This window comes from Sylvia atricapilla, chromosome 2 (assembly GCF_009819655.1).
Source record: "Sylvia atricapilla isolate bSylAtr1 chromosome 2, bSylAtr1.pri, whole genome shotgun sequence".
Classification (NCBI taxonomy): Eukaryota; Metazoa; Chordata; class Aves; order Passeriformes; family Sylviidae; genus Sylvia; species Sylvia atricapilla.
The window spans coordinates 111,907,591-111,933,451 of NC_089141.1; the positions used below are offsets into that span (position 1 = coordinate 111,907,591).

The 25,861-nt window shown below is 42.5% G+C and overlaps 1 protein-coding gene across 1 annotated transcript in view; it reads left to right on the forward strand.

Annotated features, from left to right (window-relative positions):
• The window catches only part of DSCAM (DS cell adhesion molecule), a 388,992-nt gene that overhangs the window by 252,360 nt on the left and 110,771 nt on the right, over positions 1–25,861 (forward strand). Inside the window, exons 11-13 of the mRNA XM_066314168.1 lie at positions 16,304–16,500; positions 19,018–19,114; positions 20,417–20,545. Of these exons, the coding sequence (XP_066170265.1) occupies positions 16,304–16,500; positions 19,018–19,114; positions 20,417–20,545 (423 nt within the window). The remainder of the gene's footprint in view (positions 1–16,303; positions 16,501–19,017; positions 19,115–20,416; positions 20,546–25,861) is intronic.

Consider the following 25,861-nt stretch of genomic DNA (forward strand, 5'->3'; position numbering starts at 1 on the left):
AGTGACCTTGAGGAGCTGCACTCTTACACGAGTATAAATTGCTTTCATACCTAAAAAACGGGAAGTCAGAATATATCAAGTGTTATCAACCATCCAACTGGTTTGAGTCAGAAGTATCTGTATCCTTTTTTGCCTCTCCCCATAAAACAAGTGGAGTTTTTTTTCCCCAATATACCACTGGATACGTAAACAGATGCATTTGTCATTATGGAAATAATGATCTGGAGAAGAAAATCGTCCATTTGCTTTAAATCAAATGTTGCTTATTCAACCCCTTCCCTTCCCTTCCCTTCCCTTCCCTTCCCTTCCCTTCCCTTCCCTTCCCTTCCCTTCCCTTCCCTTCCCTTCCCTTCCCTTCCCTTCCCTTCCCTTCCCTTCCCTTCCCTTCCCTTCCCTTCCCTTGTTATAAAGAATGTTATAATCAACAATTATAAAACTAAGGTAATTAAAAATTAAATAATATCTGAATTATCGACATTGACTAGTATAAAGTTCCTGAAGACCAAGATTAGGTTTTCCAACTCTTATTTTTGCATGGAAGAAAAAGCACATTTAGTTTGGAATCAGGAGCTTTAGGAGGAATAATCATGGTTTGCTTATTTTTAATGTAATCACAGTGTTTTTAAAATACAACAGTACATGTATGGAACATGCATGTACAAACACAGAGAAAACACCTTTTTTAAGTAGAATGATTTCTGTGTGTTAACTCCTTTGTTGTGTCTCTTACACTGGCTGTTGTTAAAATTGCTCTAATTAACTATTTCTGAAATTCTGGAATATGCATTTCTTTACTTTTAGAATATTTTTTAGCTTGCATCATGAAAATACATGTTGTTATTTTATTTACTTTAACTAAAAATAATCTAGTGCACACTGAAGTAGGTCCAGAGGTACAATGTAAGAAGGGACGCTAAGTACACACATGTTCAGTGTTTCAAGTCACAGAGCCAAGTTAATGGTGCATATAAATAATTATTTGTGTAATGTACTCATAATCCATATGATTATTCTATGGAAATCATATGTAAAAGGCGGTTGAAGTCACAGAGATTGACTTTGCATAGCTCTGAAATACCTGGACAGGATGGGGGTGCTTGGATCCTCTGGACTGCTGTCCAAAAAAGAGAGAAGGAACCAACAGAATGCAGCAACGTCTAAAACCCCAAACAAACAAAACACCACTTTGCTGATTTTGTTTTTCAGGAAAATATACCACCACCTCAATTCTGGAAAAGCCCAGACAGAGCTTTGTGCATCTTTGAACCCCATTTAGAATTAAGCCTTTAGGAGGAGCAGCAGCTCAGCTCATGGTTTCCTGGTTCCCTCCTGTCCTTTTTTCAATCTTTCTGGAGGATCCAGCATGATCCTGCCTTCATCAGTCGTAGCTTTTCTGCACAAAGACAATTTTCAGACATCTTGCCTGGGATCCAGTCTCATCATAATTTCCCTAGACACATTGTAGGCAGCTTTCCTCAGGACTGTATCTATGGCAGGTTGGAAATTGCATCCACCCCCAACTATTTTTGTGTGGCTGCTCCTGCATGAAAACATCTCCATGAAAATACTTTGCACGCCCAAACAGAGCCTTCTGAAAACCCAAATAACACAAAAATATTTATGTGCAATTTGTGTAGCCTCAAGGGAGAAGAGTGGATTATCAGGCTTGAAAGCAAATTTTGGCAGTCTGGATTTATCTTTTTTTCCTTGGGAAGCTCTAAGCAGAGAGAAGCAGAATTAAGTTTGTGGTGACATTACACCTAAACCATGGCAGGACTTTTATCAAGACATTGAACCATCAAATATATTGGCAGAAAATATGATAGCAAAAATCTACAAGGAAGTCAGAGAGGGACAATTCATGAGGAACTGGAGTGACAGGACATTGTGGGAATGGCTTCAAACTGGAACAGTGGAAAAATAGGTTAGACTTGAGAAAGAAATTTTTTACTGTGATGTTGGTGAGGCCCTGGCACAGAGTGCCCAGAGAAGCTGCCCCACTTCCCTGGCAGTGTCCAAGGCCACGTTGGATGGGGCTTGGAGCAGCCTGGGACAGTGGAAGGTGTCCCTGCCCATGGCTGGAGATGGCACTGGATGGGCTTTAAGGTCCCTTCCAACAAAACCACTCTGTGATTCTGTGATTGTTACATCAAAATGCCTCACGTGTCTGAACTGCCTTTGTGACAGTCTGCTTTCTATGCAGACAAGGATGTGAGGAGAGTGTTTTCTGTCTTGGGGCTGCAGGAGCAGGAGGGGACAGCCTGAACCGCAGTGGGTTTGCTCTCCACGTCTCCAGCTTCATCATTTCACTGTGCACACTGATGAACTGTAATTGTTTCCTGGCTCCCGTTGGTAGGAGATGGGTGACAAAGGGGTTTGGAGCACTGCTAGGTTCCTGTTTCTCTCGCTGATTTCTATTAGAACAATCATTATGATAATGATTCTAATCCAAGCTTCTGTAATATAACTGAGAAATAAATGCTTCTTGGTTAATATGCCTCAATTAACGGGTCACCCAGCGTAGCTGCAGCAGGTTGCAAGTAAGTAGCTTTCAGGATCTGAGCCCAAATGATTATAGGTTTTCTTTCCCTTTTTAGATGAAATGGATTCATAAGCCTTACTCAAATGAATCGCTCTTGTAGTCATTAATTATAGTATACACATGTTAATGACATCATTATCAGGAGATAACATAATGTCCCAAGGACCACGTGCTACAGTTGTTTCCTGTGCAAACAATTGTGCTTGATAACACAGCCTGTCACAAAATGTCAAAAGAAACCACATGGTGTCTCGAAATGATTGTGAAATTATCATGTGTCACAGCTCTGTGTATCATAAAAAATACCATCACGACAGAATTTTTCATTAGCTCTTGAGGGATACTGAAGAGAACAAATAATTAAGATCTTGAACATCTCAAGTGCAGCACATAATGCAGCACTGAACAGTTTAAAGCATATCCTGTGACTGAAGTAAAGTGCATTAGTCATGAATTCAGGATATGCACAGTAATAGGCAATATTAAGAATCTTGGGAGATTTTTTTTTCTTATTTATTAAAAACAGACAAAAAGGAATTAGTCCTTTTAATATCCTACAGTTTAGTTCTCCTTTAGCACCTCCCTTTTTGCTTGTATGAGGATTGGGTATAAACACTGTAAGAAACTTGCCAGTGTAGCTCTTATTTCAGCAAATTAAATCCTGCACAAGTGAAAATCAGTGTCAAAGTTGCTCAAGACCTCTGTGGGAACAGAATTTCAAGCATGGGGCCTCATTTGAGCAATCTCATTTTCATCCTTTCCATGAGGCAGCAAAAATTTCAAGCCTCTGGACAGCCTGTGGGGTTTGCTGCTGACAGAATTGCAGATCTATTCATGAAGAAGGACTGAACTCCCCCTTTTTGCCATCCATGGATTTTGGCAGCATTACCATCTTCTGCACTTTTCCTCTCTAGCTCTATGAATTTTCCTCCTGAACTCAAGTGACAACTTACTGGGGTCTACAGCTTTGGTTTTCCTGGTTGTTTTTTTTTTTTTTTCACTACCGAACTGAAAAACATGATTATTCTCCTGCTGGAAGGAAGCTGTGCAAAATCGTTGCCCAGAGCCACGGGGTTCTGCAGGCACAGAAAGGTGGAACAGTTCTCCCCAGGACAGCAAAGGCTGCTGGTTACAGAGATGCCAGAAGTTTTCCTCCTCCAGGGCTGCCTCCTCTGTAGGGTTACATGGGACCTGCTGGCAAACAGCTCCCTCCAAGACTCATCAATACCCTCATCTCCAAAGCTGTGCTTTTTTTATAATCCACAAGAGTCTGTTTTCAGATGCTCTGATGATAACAGTAACACTGTTTTAGTCATGCAGCAATTAGCAATTTAGTAATTAGCCGTCAGCAGCAAGGCAGACAAAGGGAGATACCCAAACCTTTCTCCTCCATTAAGATTCTGCCCCTGTGTCCCCTCAGGTGAGAGCCACCTGCAGAGCTGCCCCAGCCCTGGAATTCCCAGCACAGGGAGGACGTGGAGCTGCTGGAGAGAGCCCAGAGGAGGCTCCAGGATGAGCAGAGGGCTGGAGCAGCTCTGCTGGGAGGAAAGGCTGCCACAGCTGGGATTGTTCAGCCTGGACAGGAGAAGCTTTGGGCTGAGCTCAGGGTGGCCTTGCAGGGCCTGAAGGAGCCCCAGGAAACCTGGAGAGAGACAATTCCCAAGGGCTGCAGGGACAGGACACAGGGAATGGCTTCAACCTTAGAAATGACAAGTTCAGGTGGGATGTTGGGGAAAAAATTCTTCCCTGGGAGGGCGGGGAGGTGCCAGGATGGAATTCTCAGATTTGCTGTGGCTGCCCCTGGATCCGTGGCAGTGCCCAAGGCCAGGTTGGACACTGGGGCTTGGAGCTACCTGGGATAGTGGAAAGTGTCTTTGCCCATGGCCTGGGGTAGGAACGAGATGATCTTTGAAGTCCCTTCCATCCCAAACCATTCTATAATTCGATGATAATTTCAAAAGCTGTGTGCTTCTGATGCTGATGTTCCTTTATAAGGAAGGCACACATGAGCCAATCAGCCTCCCTGCAGCAAGCCCAAGAGAGCTGGCATGCAAATATTTTAGAAGATTTAAAGCTGAAAGTCTCTTACATGATAGTTAATAACATGTTAGTTTACATGTCTGGACTTTGTGGTTCTAAGTGATCCCACAGGAGAAAGAGAAAACCATCTCAGAGGCTGCTTTGGAATTACATCTTTCCTTACCAGTAATAATGACATGGGAATTCTTGACAGATGACTTGGTTTTACACTTCCTGAGAGGATTCAGTAAGATTAAGAAAAGTATTCAGACTCCTCTCTTTTTTTCACCCAGAGTTCCAAACCTTCCTACACAACTCATTATTCAGGTGTTGCAGTTACCAGCTCGCTCAGTCCTGGTGCACACAATAAATTACCAGTGACCCTTTTCTCACCTCTTTGCCTCAAATTTCCATTCCTGCAAACAACACCATCTAATTAAACACCACAACAGGGGCCTTCTGAAGCAGGAGGGGGGGGATGCTTCATGACATTACCAGAATTTATTCTGGCAAAATCTGAGGCAAGGAACATCGTGAAGACAGAGGTGGAAGAGACCAGAGAGATTTATGAGAGACTGGCAGAACTGGCAATAGAAATTGGAAGAGTTACTTGAGCTGCCAGCAACTTTGCAATCTTCAGGATGGAAAATCAAAGAGTTATTATTTGTTAGCAGCAGTATTAAAAATGCATTTAACAGACAGAGGGCTGAGAAGGCTTTTCCATTCTTCAGTGAAGCAGATTTGGTTGTATTTATATATATATATATATATTTATATTTTTTTAATTTTTTTTAATTGAAGTTCACAGGGGTTGAAGTTCTTATATATATATATATATATATATATATATATATATATATATATATATATATATATATAATTTTTTTTTAATTGAAGTTCACAGGGGTTCAGCTTCTTAATGAGCTCTTCTTTTTAAGACCAATTCTGGGCACCCTGTTGATGCTGTTCATACAGAGCAACTGAGTCATGTACACAGGATAAAAATGGGAACATTTCAGAAACCACACATTTTAGAATGCTTCCAGGTTATCCATGGAAATCCTTTGTGAAGGATGAGCTTAAATGTATGAAATTACCTACAGAAAACATGCCCCATATATTGTCTGAGGAATAATTTACTGTGTAGACAATCAGGACAAATTTTTAGGTATACTTCAGCTGCACTCAGGGATGTTCAGCAATTCTGCAAAGCCACTTGGACATTTAAAAATGAGTGAAGAAATACAATATCTGTCAAAGAAGGTGGGAGGGAGCAATCTAGAAATCCTTAAGTTTGCCACAGAAAAAGTGTAAAATGAGAGTATCCAATGTGGCGTTCAGCAGGCACTAGACAAAGCCCTTATTTTCATTTCATTTGCTATTTTCTAATCCAGTGCATGATCAAAAATAAGACAAAAATAGAAGTAACATCATTCACCAACTTCATAACTCTGAGCACCCTGTAGTCCCTCTACTAAAGAACTTATCTTGTGGAGAAACAATGTTTGTGTAATTAAACAATGTATCATCAAACGTGATCACAACAGCCCCACTGGAGGCTGCTTGGATGTCTCAGTGAAATTTTGGATGCCTGAATTTACCATTTAATTTTTCTTTTTTTTTAATCCATATAAAATTAATCTGGAGGAGATATCTTATTGCCACATATATTTTTAATTTTTTACATACTTTGTAAGGCAACCAGTAGATTAGAGATTTGATGGGAGGTCTTTTCCAACCTAAATGATTGTGATGGAGTAGAGCCTCAGTAGTTACTCCTGAAAATAGACTTCTGTAATTCAAGTTGCAGAATTCCTAAATAGAAATATCCCTAATATTCCTATTGCTAAATAGAGAGTTGTGTCTTGCTGATTTAAATACATTTGAGTGTGTTTCTGCCATCACAGTATCAGATGATATTGCTCTCTGCAACTATGTAGAAAATAAAATTATAACTCCCTCAGAACAGTGAGAGGAGACTTGTTCTACCAGAGCCCTCTTTCTTATACATCAATAGATGTATCAAGGAAGATGGAACAATTTTTTTTTATTATTTTTTTGACAATTATTGCATCTGGAAAATCGGACAAAGCAGCCTGGTTGAACAGTCCCCAATTTTCTTTCCTAGGAATTGAGAGGGCAAAACCTGATGTCCACAAGATGACCTGAAGTTGCTCAATGTAATCAATGACCCATTTTATTAAGGGGAAAAAAGGAAAAGAAAATAAATTGGGCTGGAGAAACAATCTGCTTTTATCACCCTTTTCTTTGCACAAGTGGTTGTAATGCTGGAAATCCATTGGGCTTGTCCCAGTTTGGAGCTGTAGTTGCAGCTGCTTTGAAAGTGGCAGCATCTTCCTTTTTAGAACATTCATATCCAGTTATTAGTTTGGCATCCTGCTGATACTGTTATTACTTCAATTTATCTTACTGGTAAGGAAAGTTTAGAAGTCACATCATTTTCCAGCATTTTCCACTGTGAATTCCTCGTGAAACGCTGTGGGACAAAGGTGTAGCACTTCAACAACAAGGGATTTTTCATGCTAAATTCCAAAGGACAGACAGATTTTACATCAGTCAGGAGAGAGCAGAAATACAAGAGCTTCTCCAAATTGAATCTCAGGATGATTTTTTCTCTAGGGTCTTAGGTAATAAGATAAATTTTTAATTACAGCTCCAGAAAAGGGGCTGGTTAGAGCAGTTATTTGCAAAGGAGGAGCAGTGTGAATCTACAACACGAGACCATCCTGCCCATCACTCCTGCAGTCACTTTTTAGCAAAAACCAGATGAATTCATCTGTTGGGAAATCCATTAAACAAGAAGCTGACTAAAAGGCAACTAGAAATGAGTGACAACTTTGCTTCATGATGAATCAGGAAGTTTCTACCTTTGATTCAATAGCACCATAACCTTTTGTTTTATATTTCCTTTGTCAAAACTACTCCTTCCATTCTTCATAGCATTAAAAAGCTGGGAATGTATTCCCAGGTGACCACCAGGAAATCCAGGTCCCTTAGAGTGATTTTAGCATAAATTAATTTGGGTGATTTTGCCAGTATTATTTGGCTGGGGAAAAAAAAACACAACCCCTCCAAAAAAAACCCCACAAACTCAGTTTTGAGAATTCTCATGTATTTGTGTAGCGTTTTCTTTTTTCTTTTTCTGCCAGAATTTGCATTTTGAAGACATTGTGAGCATGTTGGTCTGATTTTTGCATGCTGAGCTAATAAAGCCTTCTCAGAAATGCTTTTTGTCAGAGACCACATTCTCATAAAAAGTTTGGGGTCAAAGAAATTATCTATTTTCAAAAAAAAAACAACAAACCAACAAAACTTACAGTCCAAAGACTAAACAAGAGTGGTTCTAAAAACCTTTCTACCAACTTACAAGAAACTCTAAAATGTATCCTACAAAAAGCAATAAAACTTGAACATAAAATAACCCTGGGGATGTGACTAATAAGGCTGTTATACAGTGTATAAACTCACACTATACCTTTGTGATTATTCTTTTTATTACGAAATATAATTTAAAACCCTCAAAAACCAAAATCCATAATGACCAAATCAGCCCTTAAACCTCCTGGATTTCCTAAGGCCAAATGAAGATAATTTAATAATTTAGGTACAAAGCTTAGATCTAAGCACAGTTTTTGTGCTTGTGTGCTTCAAGGATCTGATTAATAAAGAAACATTTGACAATCTGATTTCAAAAAAAAAAAATCAAAGAAGCATTTTCATATTGCCCTTGCAACCAGCTGCTTCATTTATCACACTCAGCATTTGTCATCTCTAATATGTCAAACCTTGCTTGGAAACACGACTTCCTTCTTCCTTTTCTGCTGGTTACATTATCAGCAGTGCCATTTTGGCCTCTGCTTTTGGGCATGTGGAGGAGGTAATGGGAGTTTCTATTCCCTTGAAACACAATTTAAAGGGGGAAAAAAAATTATAAACCGAGTCCTTTGAACTCATTGTAACGTGGGAAGGGACCGTGGGGGAAAGTGACCCTCAGCCCTGTGCCACACTCTGTCCAGGAGATGGATGGCTATAATTTACTGCTGCCTCAAACACGAGTATTTATGGTGCCTCCCCTTGGCTGAGGGGTAAAAATGGTCTCCAGAGAAACAGAAACATTTCTGTTTAAGAGCACATTGAAAAGAAGGATGCGTTCAGGGGCAGCTGAAAGTCAAGAGAAGGAGACAATGAGGGTTGCTTTGTCCTTTTTTTTTTTTTTTTTTTTTTTTTTTTTCCAGGTAATACAATAATTCTCCTTGTTTGCCTTTGTGGAAAATATTTACTGTTTTTTCCCCTTTTTTTCACTCACTCACACACACGTGCCTGTGCACGTGCAGGCAAAAAAGCCACCTTGACCTAAGTTATAGAGGTGATAAATCTCCTGTACAGCAAAGTACTGTCAACATCAGCACTGTAAAATTTAGCTTTAAAACTTCTTTTCAGCTGTTCTCTGGCTCACAGCTGGGTGAGCACATTGGCAGCTCTGAATGAGCCAAAATAACTATAATCCAGGTTCAAATTAGGGTCCTCTTCCTCTGGCCTCAGGCGTTTGGGCACTGGAGCCAAATTATCAGCCCCTGCTTTTGTCTGGAAGTATTAACTATTCAGTGAAACAGTCCCAAAATACTCAGCACATAAAGCCTAGAATTCAGATTTGATAAAACACTGCAAAGACACAATAACAAGGAAGGTAAAAATCACAACAAATTCTCAAGGAAGGTTCCTAATTTTAGATTTGGTAAAAGTGAGAGTTTCCCTTTCTGATTTTTTTTTAGCTGCTTCTAATTTATGCATGCTTGCATCTCAAAAAGTATTACATTTATTATCTTCAATTTATAAATATTGTGCTTATTTAGGCCCTCTTTTTTCTCTTTGCTAGAAATTCCCTCTTTCCATGAGACAGGTATTAAAAAATTGTTAAACACACCAGTTACCCATCAGCTTTTCCTAGGCTGTGCAGCCTTTAAGATGGTTCCCCACTCTTCTGGAAATTTTCTGCTTTTCTTGAGATTTGCTTTCCCTCTAGAAACTCGTGGTGTGCTGAGCAATAAAAGCAGAAACTAGACCATATAGGGGAAAAGATAAAATAGATCAAGAATTAAGGTTTTGGTGTTGCAGAAACAAGCAGACTGAAATGATCAGACCATTCCCAAACTATTCCTGCTCTAAAAAGGGGCAGAATTTTTACTAGGTACTAGATACAAAAATAAGATAAATATTTAGAGAGCTTTTTATTAGGATTTTAATCTCTCTCATTGAATCTCCTTTCCTGTCTTTCCTGGGACTGTAGCATTTATTAACATTCTGAATCTCCTTAGTTAAGAGAATGTGGAGTTTGAGATCGGATCTTGAGCATTTGATTTCCCTGACTTTAAGCAGGACTTCTGAAGGTTGCTTGCAAAAGTCTGATCAGCTCACCCTGAGGTCGTTTTATCATCAATAAGAAGGTGTTTGTTTTCTTTAAGGCAAGACCAGTGACCCTCTGGAAGGCTTTTTTTTGGTCCCCTCAATGTCTGCTACAGAAAAAGTCCTAAATTTTTTGCCACTTGAAGACCAGTTGTGGTGAGCCACTGATGGGTTTTATGACCACACCTGACCCCTGTGCCCAGGTGAAGGCTTTTGAATATTCATCCAATGCAACACCACTTATTATCAGTGTTAATATGCAGCAAATATATATTTTTATATTGGTTATCCTAATAAACTCCTATAGAGAGTTGCTGCTAAATAGAGAGAGAGTTGTGTCTTGCTGATTTAAATACATTTGAGTCTGTTCCAGATAATATTGCTCTATCTGCAACTAGGTAGAAAATAAAATTCTAATTCCCTCTAAACAGCTAGAGGAGACTGGTTCTACCAGAGCCCTCTTTCTTATACATCAGCAGATAGTATTTCATGGCTTTTTAGCTCAGAACTGAGCTGTTATAGACCCAGGTCATCGTGCTTAAAAGTATATTTACTTGCATGAGTGAGCAGTGAATGAAAACCATTAATGTCCCGGCATGCCCCGCTCCCCAATACTCATTTTTGTCGGAGCCAGAGTTTCTTCTTCGTGTGTTTCTGCTTCATTTAAACCTGTCAATACCCCAATTAGTGTTTGCTTCTCTTCCCCAGGGAGGGACATTTACACATGTCACTTCACAGCCTCCAAAATCTAAAAGACTTAAGGGAGCTGCTGGGTCATAAAATACAGCCTGATTAAAGCTTGTGCTTTCCAGTGACTTTCTGCCTTTTTTTTTCTTTTTTTTTTCATTTAAACTTGTAAACTGTTTAGGTGATTTTAATGAAAGGACACAAATATGCTTAAAGCATAAAAACATGTTTAAAAAAAAAAGAAGCACTCTCCCATGGGATTTCAGTCTCTGTTTTTAACTGATTTGCATTCAGTAAGTCACCAAAAATTAGAGGGCTGTGCTTTACAATTATGATAGCAGTAACCCTCTCATTTCACATTAAAACTTGATGCCATCTTGATGGCAGACTGAATTCAATTTAAGATCAAAGCACTGGAGAAAGTTATCTAAAATTATGTATTGCTAGTTTTAACTATTTAACATTCCTGCTCTTTCCAGCCTGGCTTTTATAACAGGCTGATGAAAGATCATAATTGATTTGGAATAGAAAGTGGCCTGAGGAATTTGTAATTAATGGAGACATGTTTCTGGTGCTAATTTTCAGGCATCCACACTTCCCAACAATGTCAGTGGTAGTAAAACTAATATTGTCCATAAATTTCTCTGTGGGAGGATGGTCTTTGTTTAAGCCTTCATAAATGACAATTACACACGCGGTAATATAATGGTTTTTTGATCCCTAATTTTTGTTTTGACAATTAGCCAAGCTTTGATGAGACTGATTTCCCAGTGCCTCGTGTGAGTTCCCACAGTTTGTAACTAATTTCCACAGGCTTTTACTCCAGCTGACTGCAGGGGACAAAGCTGTCAGCTTTTCATCCCCCATTCCCTTCCCCTCAGTTACTGGGAAGTGCAATTGGACAAAATGGGAATTGAAGCAAGAGAAAGTCACATTAATTTCAGAACCATGTCAAAGTCAAAGGAAAGACCAAGAAATAGCAGCAGCTGCTGGTCTCCTATGTATCACCTGAAGCCATCAGTTTGCACGGTACAAACACAGAACTAATGCAGGAAAAGACCTCGGGAAGAAGAAAGAATTGCCTCTGTGATTTGAGAGAAAAGTCCCTTTTTATTTTATTAATATGTCTTTTGGTTAAAATTCATAGTTGTCATGCAAAATAAATCAACTTCTCTTCCTCTAATGTGACCTGAAACCACTTCTGAGTGAATAAGATATGAACCCTAAATGTTCACAGCCTTTGCCCTGACACATTCAATCAGATCAGGAGGCGCTGGTGGAGCTGCCAAGGACTCAAGACATCATTGTCATTTTATTAAAGCTCAGCATCAAACCAGGCCTGTCCAAGCTTGGAAACACATGTTGGAATAATATTTATAATCAAAGTAACTTCCTTTATAGCAAGGGAATAGCCGGCTGAAATGGTATTTTTAAAATGTACAGAATCCATATTTGTTCCCACTCAGTATTTATTTATTTTTAGATTTTTTTCCCCCAAAGGTTACCTTGTATTGGTGTCCTAATAATGCTGTTTTTACAAACCACTGACTTTCTTGTTTTCATATGAGACTTGTAATGCAAACTTATAAAGCTGGGACAGGACCTGCCATGTCTGTGTTTAATTTCTCTTTTTACATAGCAGAGCTGGTTTTTTATACTTTTCTGTCAGAAAATTATTTTGATAACAATACTGCTAATAAATCTCTTGTCTTTTGTCCAGCAATTCATTCATACAGAAACATATAAATAGCTACTGCTCTTCCTTTTAAAACAGGTGAAGGTGATTTTTTCCCAGTTTTATTTAAAAAATATTTTCAGAATGTATTTATTAATAATTTTTTTTAATTTATTTCCTATACTCTAGACTCCTGAAACTAAAGCTGAGTAAATAATTCATTCTGTCATATGAATGTAACAAATCTTACTCCTCTCCTCAGGTTTTTCTCAGGTTTACATTTTTGAAATTATTTTTTCTCATCTGAAACATCAATGGGTATTAATTTCAAAACATTGGCTTTTTAAATTTGAAATTCGTGCCATATTGATTACTGGCATAATTCACCCAGAATGGTTTCTGTCTAAGAGTTGCACAGCTTGGACAGCAAATTTTTACTGATTCCAAGCAAGTTTTGACCAACTGATCTCTAACTGTGCCCAGAACCACACAGCTTCAGACAAAGACATGGAGAACCCCAGAGGAAACAGAACTGCATTATTTTGTCCCGTGGTGAAACTACTCCAAAATTGTGGACCATGGCAACATCTGTTCCTTGAACCTGCACAGCAAAATGCTCTTCCCTTCCAAAATTATCTTACATAAATGTATATATATAAATATAATTATGTGTCTGTATACAATGCACATTTGAAGAGATATAAGGCACAGACACACTTAACACGGCATCTGAATCATCTTGATACATTTCTAAATGCCTTCACTTATTTTTAAGGCATCCTAAGAGAATATCTCATGCATATGTAGTGCAGATTTAGCTTGCTTATTTACAGTTTTCTAGATTATTTAGTCAGTAAAGAACCTGCATATTTATCTCAGTTATTTGCATCAGTAATTTGATTAAAGATAGTTGAAGGATGAAGAAATACGTTGCCTAAAATATCCTTGGGAATGTGGCTTTGTTACCAGAAATCTTTTGACATAGAGGAAGATAAAAAGAAGAGCTTACAGTCTAGGATCATTGGAGATAAATTGTGAAGAGTAAAAAATCAGCTTTGGAGGAAGGGGAAATATTTAGCTGTGAGGCATTGCTATGGCAATCAGGAATCCGTGTGGAAGATTATGTGAGGAGAGGGGAAGGATAAGCAGGGATAAAGCTGTATCTGAGGAATAAAGTCATCTTTCTTTACACGTTCTTATTCTGCTCTTATTAAGTAAGTTTGTTGTGGGGGGGGAAATGAGCTTTGCAAGGTAGCCTCTGGTTTTCAAAAGCAAGATAGGGAGTCACAGCATTTGGTTTGGTACTGTCACCCAGTGCAGGGCCTCAAAGTGAGGCAGGAGTGTCTGGGACAGGCTCCTGGATGTCTGTGGGATTGCAATCCAAGTCCAGATGTGCCATTTTCTGTGTGCTCCTGCTCGTGAAGCAGGAGAAGGCTGGACCTGCCAGGGCAAGGCTCAGCTGCACAGGAGCTCTGCTACCTCATGGGGAGGCACAAACTCCTCACCCCTCCCGTGTGGGCTTAGAACATTTTCACCATCACCAGGGAAACTCCAAGGAGGAGATATTGATGGGAAGGAGGACTGCAGTTGTAGGGAAAACCCTTTAGGTGGCTTGGGAGGTTGGTTGATTTAATTAGGGCCAGGAAATAAGGCTGGAGGAGGAAAATATAAAGGTATAGGGACTAGGGGACATGTGAGAATGTGAGGAGGTTGAAGCAGGAAGAAAGAGGGACAGGTGAAGGGGACTGAAGCCTGTTGTGCTGAAGGGAGAGAGACATGCAGAGGAAGGGACATGTGGGAGGCTGGGGACATTGTGGAAGGAAGAAAGGAGGTGGCACAAGCTAAGGATGGTAAGGTGGACCCCTTAACAGCATGGCACTCTTTTGAGTTGTGTCTCCCATTGAACAAAATGCATAAAAGGATGCATGGGACTATTTCAGGAAAAAATTCAGGAAGAATTTCTTCACTTAAAGGGTTTTCAGACATGGGAAGGGGCTGCCCAGGGAGGTTTGGAGTGCCCATCTCTGGACGTGTCCAAGGAAAGCCTGGAGGTGGCACACAGTGCTCTGAGCTGGGGACAAGGTGGGCACCAGGCACAGCTTGGCCTCCATGATCTTGGAGGTAATTTCCAATCTAGATGATTTCGTGATCTTGCGTAGCCCTGGTTATTCTGGGTTTGGAGGAACAAGCAGATGGCCACAAAAAAAACCCCCAAACTTTCTGAAAGTAACCTCCTTGTGGGTAGGTGGGCACACACCAGATGTGACTGAGGCTATTACCATGCTTTGGAATATGGACTCAAGCTCATCTTAATTTCCTATTTTGATTATTCATATTTCTTCTATTCAAATGCTCCTCTTGAACAAAATTAATGAGTACCTAACACCTAAACAGTTAAACAAGATATATTTCATCACTAGTGCATGTGGAGCCTCCTGCCTCACACAAGATCTCTCTCAGAGTTGCTCCTGGAAAAAGATCCCACTGGTAACTCAAACCCACAGCTCCACGGGCTCTGTTAATCTCCAGGTCAGTTTGGTTTGGTTCAGGAAGCCTTTAACAGAAAGGGCTGCATCCTGACATATTGTCATATCCAAGCATTAACAGCTCTGGCATGTGAAAAGGTCATGCCACCAAGCATTAATATTACGGGCTGGCAATTAAAGTAATTCATTTAAATAAGGGAGTTTATTCTGCTGTGTGGCAACAAACACAACCTATGCAAGGGGAAAGCCTGGGAAAGCCTCAAATGAGATCCTCTGCCAGTATCATCTGATTAAAACAGGGACCCAGAGAAGCTCAAATGGAAGGACTGAGTTGTTCTGATACGGAGAGGCAACAGTTCATGCATAATAAAAAAAGGACTGAGGCTACTGCAGGAGGCAAGAGCTTAGGGAGGGGGGTAATTGCTGATGTCTCACATGCTTTAGAAGAGTGGACAGGTCCATTCAGAAAGAACTGCTCTGTGTGCTGTCCAGGGATTTCCAGTTTCTCCTGAGCCTGAACTGAAAGACTCGTGGGCTTTGATTCTTTTTAGAGACAGGAATCCAGATGCCATTTATTGGTGGACAAACCATGTGGGGATGAAAGGACAGCAAGGGACACCAAAGAGAACATCCTTTCAAAGATGCCATGTTTGGGGTTTGCAATCAAACATTCCAAGGATTTCTTTTTTCTTCCTGTTTGCAGGAAATTTTAATTCCAAAACATGAAAATATGTAAGGTTTAAGACTATTCTTGCTAAGAAGAGAGTACTTTTTTCAACATTAAAATTTAAGTCCTTTTTAAAGAATGGTTAATGAAGTTGACAGGTATGTCCAAACTGTTCTGCAAATGCCTTCTGAGTACAATAAAAACTTGAATCTAGCTAGGTTTATCGTCAGTTTAATTATACTTTCAGTTCAGCACAGTTCAGCTATGCACTCAACACATCCATGGTCTGTAAGCTCCTTGGTGCAAAGCCTTTCTTTTAATTTTGTGCAGCTCCTGGTTTAATTGAGCCCTCATTTTGATAGATCATTACTGTCACACACACTAGTAAAACATGTAACAGTCAGCAAGTAGAACAGCAGCTCATCAGAAGGAAGCAGACATTTTTATCAGTTCTTTATTGTCCACATATCTGGACTTATTAAAGTCCTTTTATGTGAAGTGAATATTGAATATTGAATTATGTAGCAAGTTGCCCTGTGAGCAGCAAAACAAATGAAGAGAGGCTTTCTTTGGATTCCCACCTTCTATTGTCCACTTCCAACTCCTTTCTGCTAAGTTCCCTTTGAGGCCCATCAGTTCTCTCAACGAAGGAATGAAAATAAAATACTTTTTCACATTTATTTCAATCTGGTTGGATACAGACAAGCTTGGTGAGACACAGATGGAAGAGCCAACCTTGTATCATCAGACCCTTCAGCTCACTGAGGAACAACCTCATTTTGTTTTGTTTTGTCTGTTTCTAGTCCCAGCTATGATAACCTCCTACCCAAACACCACCCTGGCAACTCAAGGCCAAAAGAAGGAGATGAGCTGCACAGCACATGGCGAGAAGCCCATCATAGTCCGCTGGGAGAAGGAAGACCGGATCATTAACCCCGAAATGTCCCGTTACCTGGTTTCCACCAAGGAAGTTGGGGATGAAGTGATTTCTACCCTGCAGGTAAGAAAACAAAGTGGCCCCCAAATCATGCAGATATGTCAAGGTGTGCCTGGTTTGGTTTTGATTCGGTGCAGGGCCAGTCAGACAACACTGGAGTCCCACCACTCGCTCTGAGCATGGTAGCAAGAGGAGGGAGAGGAAACTTTTGCAGTCCATCTCTAGTGAAAAATTCCTTCTTCCCACACTCCAGAGGCAGCAAGAGGGTGAGCCAGGCTCAACTTTCCATCCTTTCTGTCTCAGGAGCAGCATGGCTCATGCTTTAGCCTGTCCTTCCCCAGGCTGGTTTGACCAAACTGCTGATAAACTCTGGCAAATATCTGACGCCAAGTTCTCATGTGTCTCACACTTACCCTCACCAAAATCACTGAACTGGTTTGAGAAAAAATGCTGCCTTTTAAAGTGCTCTTCTTCTTCCTTTCACTTGGTGGGGCTTGTGAGGCCACTTTATAAAGTCAGGATTCAAAGAGGTGTTTTACATCTGCTTTTATGAAATCTAAAAGAATCTTTCTTCTTTTTTCTCACTCCAAAATCTTCATTATCCATTTTCAGTCACATTTAAAAAGTGTATTTATCAGGCCCAAGGAACTAATTCTCTGTCTGGTTATTTTCTAAATTTTAGTGTAAGTTATGAAAAATTTCTTTTTTTACCAGCCAAAAACTGTGTTGGATGATATCCAGTAAAATTCTGGATTTGCTCTCTGTGAGGGACCTTTGTCATTGGTTTCTATGAGGAAGAATAAATTCTATGCGTGACTTTGTTCTTATTAGTACTTTTGTGATACAAATAATATTTTGTTACAGAATTGACCCCTAAGCCTCTCTGCCATCATTCTTCTTGTTGATTTTAATAAGATAACTCCTGCATACACAACAATATTTCTATTTGGAAAGCTGGAGTCCTGCTTGGAGAGTTTTCTGAGGCAGTTGTGTACAGCAATGGTGTTCTACATCCACGTGTGTTACATACAAAACCTTTCACTTCCGAGAGATAAAACACCCCAAAAAGCAGAAAATGCCAGGTTAAGGCTGTCTCTGAAGCTCCGAGCTCAGTGCTTTTGCATGATGATGTAATCTTTAGTTGTGTACTCAGCTTTTATTTTTTCTGCAGGACTCCTGCCTCAGTGAGACAGGACTTGGATTTTCAGTGGGGCAGAATTAGGGTTGAGTAGTGAATGGCACTATGTGATGCAAAGCTGATCCTTGAAACCAAACTTCCCACAGGTGGCCAATAATTGTGTGTTCTTTATTTTCTGGGCATTTGCCTTGAGCCCTTGGGGTCTGATTTGCAGAAGTACCAAGCCCTTCAGGCTGCAGCTGAACTCAGTGGAAGCTGTTGTGAACACATGAAAGGCTACCTATTGCTCAGGACTCTCAGGGAGGGAGAGGAAGGCCCTACATGTCTCAAACTGGGCGCTGGAAATTTTTGTTTTCCTGTCTCCAAGCTCAGCCACACGTGCAAGTGAACACAGCTTGACATGTTGCCACATCTCAGATGATAACTCTCCAATTTCCTTGCAGCAAGTGGGAAATTAATCCATTTATCTTAACCAGTGGTGACTGGGAGTTGTGCTCGCATCACCTGGGTTTTGCTGAGGAATAAGGAGCACGTGGAGTTTCCATGGCTCAGCTAATATGTGGCAACTTGTCAAGCAGCCACAAACGTTATCATACATCTGCTTCCTTAATTGCCTACATGAAATGGTGGCAATGCTCTTCATGGTGTCAGGGCTGATGAAAATAAATTCACTCGTGTTTCTGCAATGGGTGAATTCACAGGAAAATGCTGTGAGAAAATGAATGTCTGTTTTCAGGGCACAGTTTGAACTGTGTGAGTAAATAAATTGCTGAGTGGCACACTGAACAATGAGAAGGAAAGGGTATTTCAAATATCTGTTCATTTTAAAAAAATTCTTTCTTTCTCATACCTTGATTGAAGCAGTCCTGTAGAAAAATATCATTATGATCATGTTTGTAAATATTACATATAAATTTCCTTGCTGTTAAACAACAAATTGAAAAGAAAGACCACACAAAACTTTTATTATGAGGCACCATGCTGAACGCTACAGGGTTCACCACCAGTGTTTGAACCTTTATTTCCTCCACACAGACTTCATCCACTTGAGTTATTTTCAGAAATAGCCGGAAAAATTTGGAGACAGCAGGAGGCACCATTTTGTATGGCAAATTTCAGCCAACAGTTAAATGCTTGGCAAACTCGTGAGGAACTGGAAACAAGGCTCCTAAGGAGAAGCTGCAGGAATAGGTGGAGCTCCAGCTCCTGACTACACATGTCGAGCTGGTAGCCTGTGTCCTCAGCCCAGGTGCTGCTGGCTTTGATAATCTCAGTACTTTGGAAACTTTCCTATGCAAATGTATGTGTGTAACCTACAACATCTATTTATTGCTGTCAAGGAGAACAGTCTGCGCGGTTTTTCTTGCGCCACACAGACAAGCTGTTGGTTTATTTTCTCTGCGTGCTGTTCAATCCATCACATCTTTTCCAACCTCCTATAGATTCTGCCAACTGTGCGTGAAGATTCTGGCTTCTTTTCCTGCCACGCCATCAATTCTTACGGGGAGGATCGTGGAATAATTCAGCTCACTGTGCAAGGTAGGGAGAGGACAACACAAGGGAAAAAAGCCCACAGCTTTGTAGGAGAAGAAGTGTTAGAAATCTGCTGAGGGAGGGAGGTTTGATTCCTAATTAAATGTGTTCCTCATTGTCAAAGAAATGAGGAGCTGCATTAAGGTTTTCTGTCTTTCATTTTCCAGTATCATGGATTATATCAAAATAAAAGATAAGCTTGAGTCCTTCCAGATCTGTACAAATTAATTAGAATTTTTTTCCTTAAATAGAGTAGTTGACAATTGCCAAAGATATTTAAAACTAGTATATTCAGTAAGGGGTGTGGATATGGAGGATTGAGGGAGAGCAAGTTGCATTTGTTTTTAAAGAACAAATGTGCTTTAATCCAGGTCTGAAATAAAGCAAAGGTGATCTCACTTAATCTCTAGGGAAATGTTAAACCTACCGTGGAACTTAAAGCAAAATATTTCAAGTTCAATCAGTCAAAATAAATTGTGAGCAGTTTGCACAATCCAAACTCTAGGAATTTATGTTGCCTGGGGCTGGGGTTCCTCTCCCACAGGGCAGAAACAGCAAGTCCTGGAGAGGTGACAATATTTGAGATGCAGGGCACAGGCAGGACTCAGCCACCAGCCACTGCTTGTTCTCATGTGGTGCCGGTTCCTCCTGTGCCTCTCTGAGCCTGCTCACAACAAATTCCTACAACTTTCAGATTTCTCTCTCCCTGCCCTTGATTCCAAGTAGCAGCAGATTCCAGAGAATGCCTAAGGCAGCCCTGTTGAAAAATTCAGGTGGAGTTTAGGGACAGGTTCCCAAATCCACCACTGCTCATCAAAGCTGCTATGACAATTTAAAGGGACATTAGAATGGGTCTAGATGCTGGTTATTTACAACATTAACTTTAGAGGCAGAAAGAGCTTTCAGAGTGATTTAATCAGATTATTCTGTTATTAAAGTAAGACTTTTAAACACTCTCAAAGAGACAGAAATTTTACTCTCTCTCCCCCTACCAAATTTAGCACTTTTGAATTTAGTACTCACATTTCTACAATCACTGTTTGAATAAAATCACTGATAATGAAATCACTGAAACACGTGGTGTTTGAGGTTAAATACGTTTCCTGGAATGAAAGCCCAAGGTGGAGTGATTTAAGGAAATGCAACCAAGAAGGTCAAATGGGAGTATTCAAGATTACACCAGTGACTCCGAGTTGAAGTGTCCAGATGAATGCCAGGAAGGCTGAGCCAGCACCATGCTGGTTGGCGCGCCCCTGTTAAGAGTATGGTGTTTGTTCTGAGCAGAGCTCTGTGTGTGTGTTTGCCCAGAACCCCCTGACCCCCCTGAGATAGAGATCCGGGAGGTGAGAGCTCGGAGCATCGCCCTGAGGTGGACCATGGGCTTTGATGGCAACAGCCCCATCACCGGCTATGACATCGAGTGCAAGAACAAGTCAGGTAAGGAACAACCTCTGTAAATCTCCCTTGCTGTTCATCCCCCACTGGTTTGTGTTGTAAAAGGTAATTCATAAATTGAAACTGCCTGATGGATTTTTTTTTTTTTTTTAATCATGGCTTGTTTAATCTTCCACGTGAAGATTTATCTTCATTTGTCGTCCTTTTTGTTTGTTTGTTTTGTGGTAAGGACACTAAATGTAGCAATTGCCGCTTTTGCCTTTTACCACTTCATGCTATATTTACTGAGGCAAAAATTTCGTGATGTTTTCATTAGTAGATAAAATATTTCCAAGGGTGTTGAATCATCAGTCATCATTTTAGCCCTGGCTTTGTAAATGCAATCAATAATGTACAGGAGAGATTGATAACGTACCTGAAAGATGAGGAGTGGAAATTCTCCACTGAGGCTGAAGTCAGGAATTGCAGGTTTGGAGATGTAGATTGGGCAAGGATGCCTTCAAGGGATATGCACACCTAAAAGTTTCTGGGCCCTGTTTTCTTTTTGATTGTTTTCCTTTCTTTCCAACCATCCACCTGCTCCAGAAAAGTTTCTCAAAGTCACTGTTGCCTGATCTTTTTTTGGGTTTTTTTGGTCAGACTAAAACACCTCCTGTATTTCTCAAATTGTATTGTATTTCTCAAAAACAATAATTAATATTTAAGAATGATGCAACTCAGCACAACCCCATATAGGATGACTGAGGTGCTTTCCTTCTATTAAAGCGGTGACAAGAAGGGATTTCAGAGCTCTAAAACATTTTTTAGATTTAGTTTGATGTTTTGAAGTGATAATACAGAATACAGGCAAAGATTAAGTGAGGGTCACCACGAACTTGCATAGAAAAATGATTTCTCTCCAATACGGAACGATAAATCAAGAGCAAGACAGCAAAAGAAGTATAATCAGATTGAATGGAAATATTAATATATTCATAAAGGTAAAAAAAAATTGAAGAAGGGAAAAGAAGTGGGCAACAGAATTGGTGTCAAAGAAAATATTTGTCTGTAGGAGAATCCTGGAGGTCATGTCCTAACAAGAACAGATTATCAGATTACTACAAACAACATAAATCTCATTTTTAAAGCCTGAGGCTGAATGTTTGGACAAACTCAGATCAAGTCTTTGAATTCCTGCCATTAATTAAATCACCAAGATGAAATACCAAAGATGGTTAATGGAAAACGCATGGAGTAGTGGGGAGAATTTGGTACAAAGAGGAAACATCAAGAAAACTTCTCAGTTTCCAGGTATTAAAGTAGTGGAACAAGATTTAGATTATATATTCAAGGAACGTCCTTGTCAAGACCAAAGTGAAGCTTTGTAAACTGCACAGCTGTGTTTTGTGACAATTTTCCGCTTCTGCTGCCTTTCCTGAAGACTCGGGAGTGAGTTTGGATCAGATGCACCATTCAGGCTTCTCAAGCAGGGAAACTTTTCTGCTTCAGTGAAGGTACAGGTGACCACAAAGAATGCATGGACTGTATTTAGCAGCCCTCACATATCCCATCATAAAATCATAGAAATTAAGTTGGAAAAGACCTTTAAAATCCTTGAGTGCAAAGTTAGCGCAGCACGGCTAGTATCTACCCCATCAGACACAAAAGATACCTTAATTACCCAAATGGAATTAGTTACTGCATGGAAGGAGCATGGAGTTGCCTGTCCTGTAGGGTGCAGTTGCCATGGCAGAGCACTGTGGATAGCAGGAACTTGGTGTTTGAGAAGATTCTGGTACTTAGAGACATCATCAGTCTGTACAGAAATGTGGCACTCAGACCTGGCTCTTCACGGAGACCAGTCCTTTGCAGTCTCCACACCTTTCCATCAGAGCTGTGCCAAGATCTCTGGAGACAGGAACAGAGGTGCTGGGTCCTCTTTTGCGCGTCTCTCCCCACTCTTTTTAAATTTTAATATCATTAGGGCAATCTTAGAGGCAAACTTTGATCAGTTCTGTTTGATTGCGCATTCTTGCGCCCTGCTGTGAGCGGGGCATCATCCCCCGGCTCCGCATACTTTAGCAGAGTATCCAAACCCTCCAGAGTTTCCCCAAACCCTCCAGAGTTTCCCCAAACCCTTCAGTTTCCCCAAACCCTCCAGAGTTTCCCCAAACCCTCCAGAGTTTCCCCAAATCCTCCCGGGAGCCGCGGGGCTCGGGCCGGGCGCGGGCCCGGTGCAGTGCCAGCGATGGCCACCGGGGGACAGCACCGGACCGCCTGAAACCTGGTGGTTGTGGTGGGCGAGGAGAAACACGGGCCTCTTCCGAGCTTTCATCACTCCCCGGCTGGATGAGAAATAGGAGTCTTTTTCGAACCCTCATCACTCCCCGGCTGGATGAGAAACAAGAGTTTTTCCAGTACTTTCATTCCCCGGCTGGGACAAAGCCGGGGGACCCCCGTTCATCGGGGCGGCAGCGATGGCGGCGCCGCTCCCTCAGCGATGGCCCGGCCCCGGCGGGCGGGGAGCCCTCGGCAGCGCCCCGGGGGCAGCAGGAGCCGAGCCCCGGGCCCGGGCTCTGTGCCCGCGGTGCCGCAGAGGCCCGGGGAGAGCTGCGGGAGCCGGTGCCTGGGGCACTGCCCCGAGCCGGGGGCAGCAGCCGGGCCCGGCCCTGGGGAAGCGCACGGGGCTTTGGCGGTGCCGCTGGTGCCGGTGCCTGGGGATGGCCCCGTCCTCTCCTGCCGGCCGTGCCCCGCTCAGCTTCCCGGCCCCGGCAAAGGCGCCCAGGCTGCGCTCGGTGGCCCCGGGTGTCGTCGCTGAAGGCGGTGAGGAGCCCCGGGGCCGGGCAGAGCCCTGAGGGACAGCCCTGGTCCCCGGCCTCCCGCGGCCCATGGAGCCGCTGCCCACGAGTCCCTGGCAATTCCTCGTGGGCTGGGCAGCGCAGCCTGCAAACCCAGGGCTGTGCCCCGTGGGGCTGGAGCTGCAATGAGACATGAAATAAAGACGCTTGACTCCAGTCAGGAGGCAGTAGAAATCAGAAGGCTTTTTTTAACAATTCATTCAGCCCTTTTATAACATGCTGCGCTAAAAGGCATGTTATTGATGCACAGGACTGACACCTCTCCTATTGGCTCAGTAACAGAAATAGCGAACAACACCCATTCTTATGGGAAAGGAATATTGTCTCCACAAGGTTGTTTTAGGAAAAAGAAAACTCTTGCAAAGTTTCCTTTGAGAAGAGCTAGCTCCTCTCCAGCTCAGAAAACATCGAGCCCACCAGGCTGGGGCTGCCGTGTGGGAGCGTGGCCAAAGCCCCTCAGGGCTCTGGGCACAGCAGGGGCCACCAGGCCACAAGTGCGGGCGCTGCTCCGTGCCAGCTCCTGCCTGCTCCGCTGGGGATGGGGGGCCGGGGGTGGCCCTTTGTGACAGGGGCACTCGGTGTCAGGCCCTTTGTGATGCGGGACATGGTGGTGGCCAGAGCCCCTTGTGACATCAGGGAGCCCTGCCCTGGCTCTGGGGGTATCTAAGGGACGCAGAGCCCTGGGGAGCCCAGTTCCCGGAGGGCCGCTATGTCAGGAAGAAGCCGCTCCCTGCGTCTGTCCGCGCTAAACACCGATAGCGACAGATGCCAATAACAACAGACAGCGATAGCGACAAGGTAACTCCAGCAAAGGTAACTCCAGCAAAGGTAACTCCAACAAAGGTAACTCCAACAAAGGTAACTCCAGCAAAGGTAACTCCAACCCCTGGTCCCCCAGCCCCTTGCCCAGCTGGCTGCAAGCCCCCAGTGGGCAGTGGTCAGGGGCAGTGGGCAGATCAGCCCTACCACTGATAGAAACTGACAAGGAGGAGCGGCCCGTCACCTACATGGACCAAGACCTTTCCCAGTGGGAAGATGATAGTGATGAGGAACTTTCCCAATGGGAGGAGGTAACATTGAGAGAGAGGCAAGTAGTGACAGTCCAAGAAATTTTCCATCCGGGAGCCAGGACGAGCAGAGAGCTGTACCAACACCAGGTACGTGTACATGTTCGAGAGGTTTCAGAGTACAGCGATGAGACGCACGAAGACATCTATGACTGGGAAGAAACCGTCAAAGTCCGGGAGCGGTACGAGTGGGAAGAACACGGTGAGACATACCAAGAGGTGCATGAATGGGAAGGACGTGTCACAACTCAAGGAATATTCCAATGGGAAACAGATGTAAGTGGGCAGCAGGAGCTGGAATGGGGAGAAGCTGAGAGATCGCATGAGCTGTCCTTACAGAGAGATGTAAGTGTCCCAGAAGATTCCCAATGGGATGATATCCGAGAGCTGGACCAGAGGGAAGGTGAGAGCTACCGAAACCTCTCACCATGGGAACATGATGTGCACTCTCACATCTCTCAGTGGGACAGTGTTGAAGAGCTGTCCAAGAGGGAAGGTGACAGATACGAAGAACTCCCACCTTGGGAAGATGTGCACTCTCACATCTCTGAATGGGACGATGTCCAAGAGCTGCCCCAGATGGAAGATGAGAGGTTCGAAGAACTCTCACCATGGGAAGATGTGCACTCTCACATCTCTGAATGGGACGATGTCCAAGAGGTGTCCCAGAGGGAAGGTGACAGATACGAAGAGCTCTCAGAATGGGAAGATGTGCACTCCCACATCTATCAATGGGATGATGTCCAAGAGCTGTCCCAGAGGGAAGATGAGAGGTATGAAGAACTCTCACCATGGGAAGATGTGCACTCCCACATCTATCAGTGGGACAATATCCGAGAGCTGTCCCAGAGGGAAAGTGAGAGGTGTGAAGAACTCTCACCATGGGAACAAGACGTGACCTCCCACACCTCCCTATGGAAAGACAGCAGAGAAGCAGAATTGTCCCAGGTGAAAGACAGCAGTGAAAAGGGGCGGTCACAAGGACCAGACACAAGAGCACAGGAGCTTCCCCGATGGGCAGATATGAGTGACCAAAGACTGGCTCAACGGCAGGAGCATGTGAGCACCCAGGAGGTGACCCAATGGAAAAAAGACATCAGCCTCAAGACCTGGAGCTTACCATTGCAACAAGTGAGGGATGAGGAGGCTGAACATCGTCCCCCAATGAGGCTCAGCTCTCCCAGACATGAGGAAGAGAAGGTGGCAGCAGGAGCTGAGCAAGCAGCTGTTTCCCCACCCAGAGCTGATGAGGAGGAAGAGCAACTCAAGCCTCTCACTCCAGAGGAGATAAAGGCAGCAGCTTCTTCTGTCTCCAGTGAGGAGCTGCCATCACCAGGGACACAGAGCCCACCCAGTGTCCCTTTCGACACCTCTACCAGCAGCGAGGCTTCACCATATCAGGGTCAGAACATCACTGAGGAGATCCTGATTAATGGAGAGATGGAGGACTACAC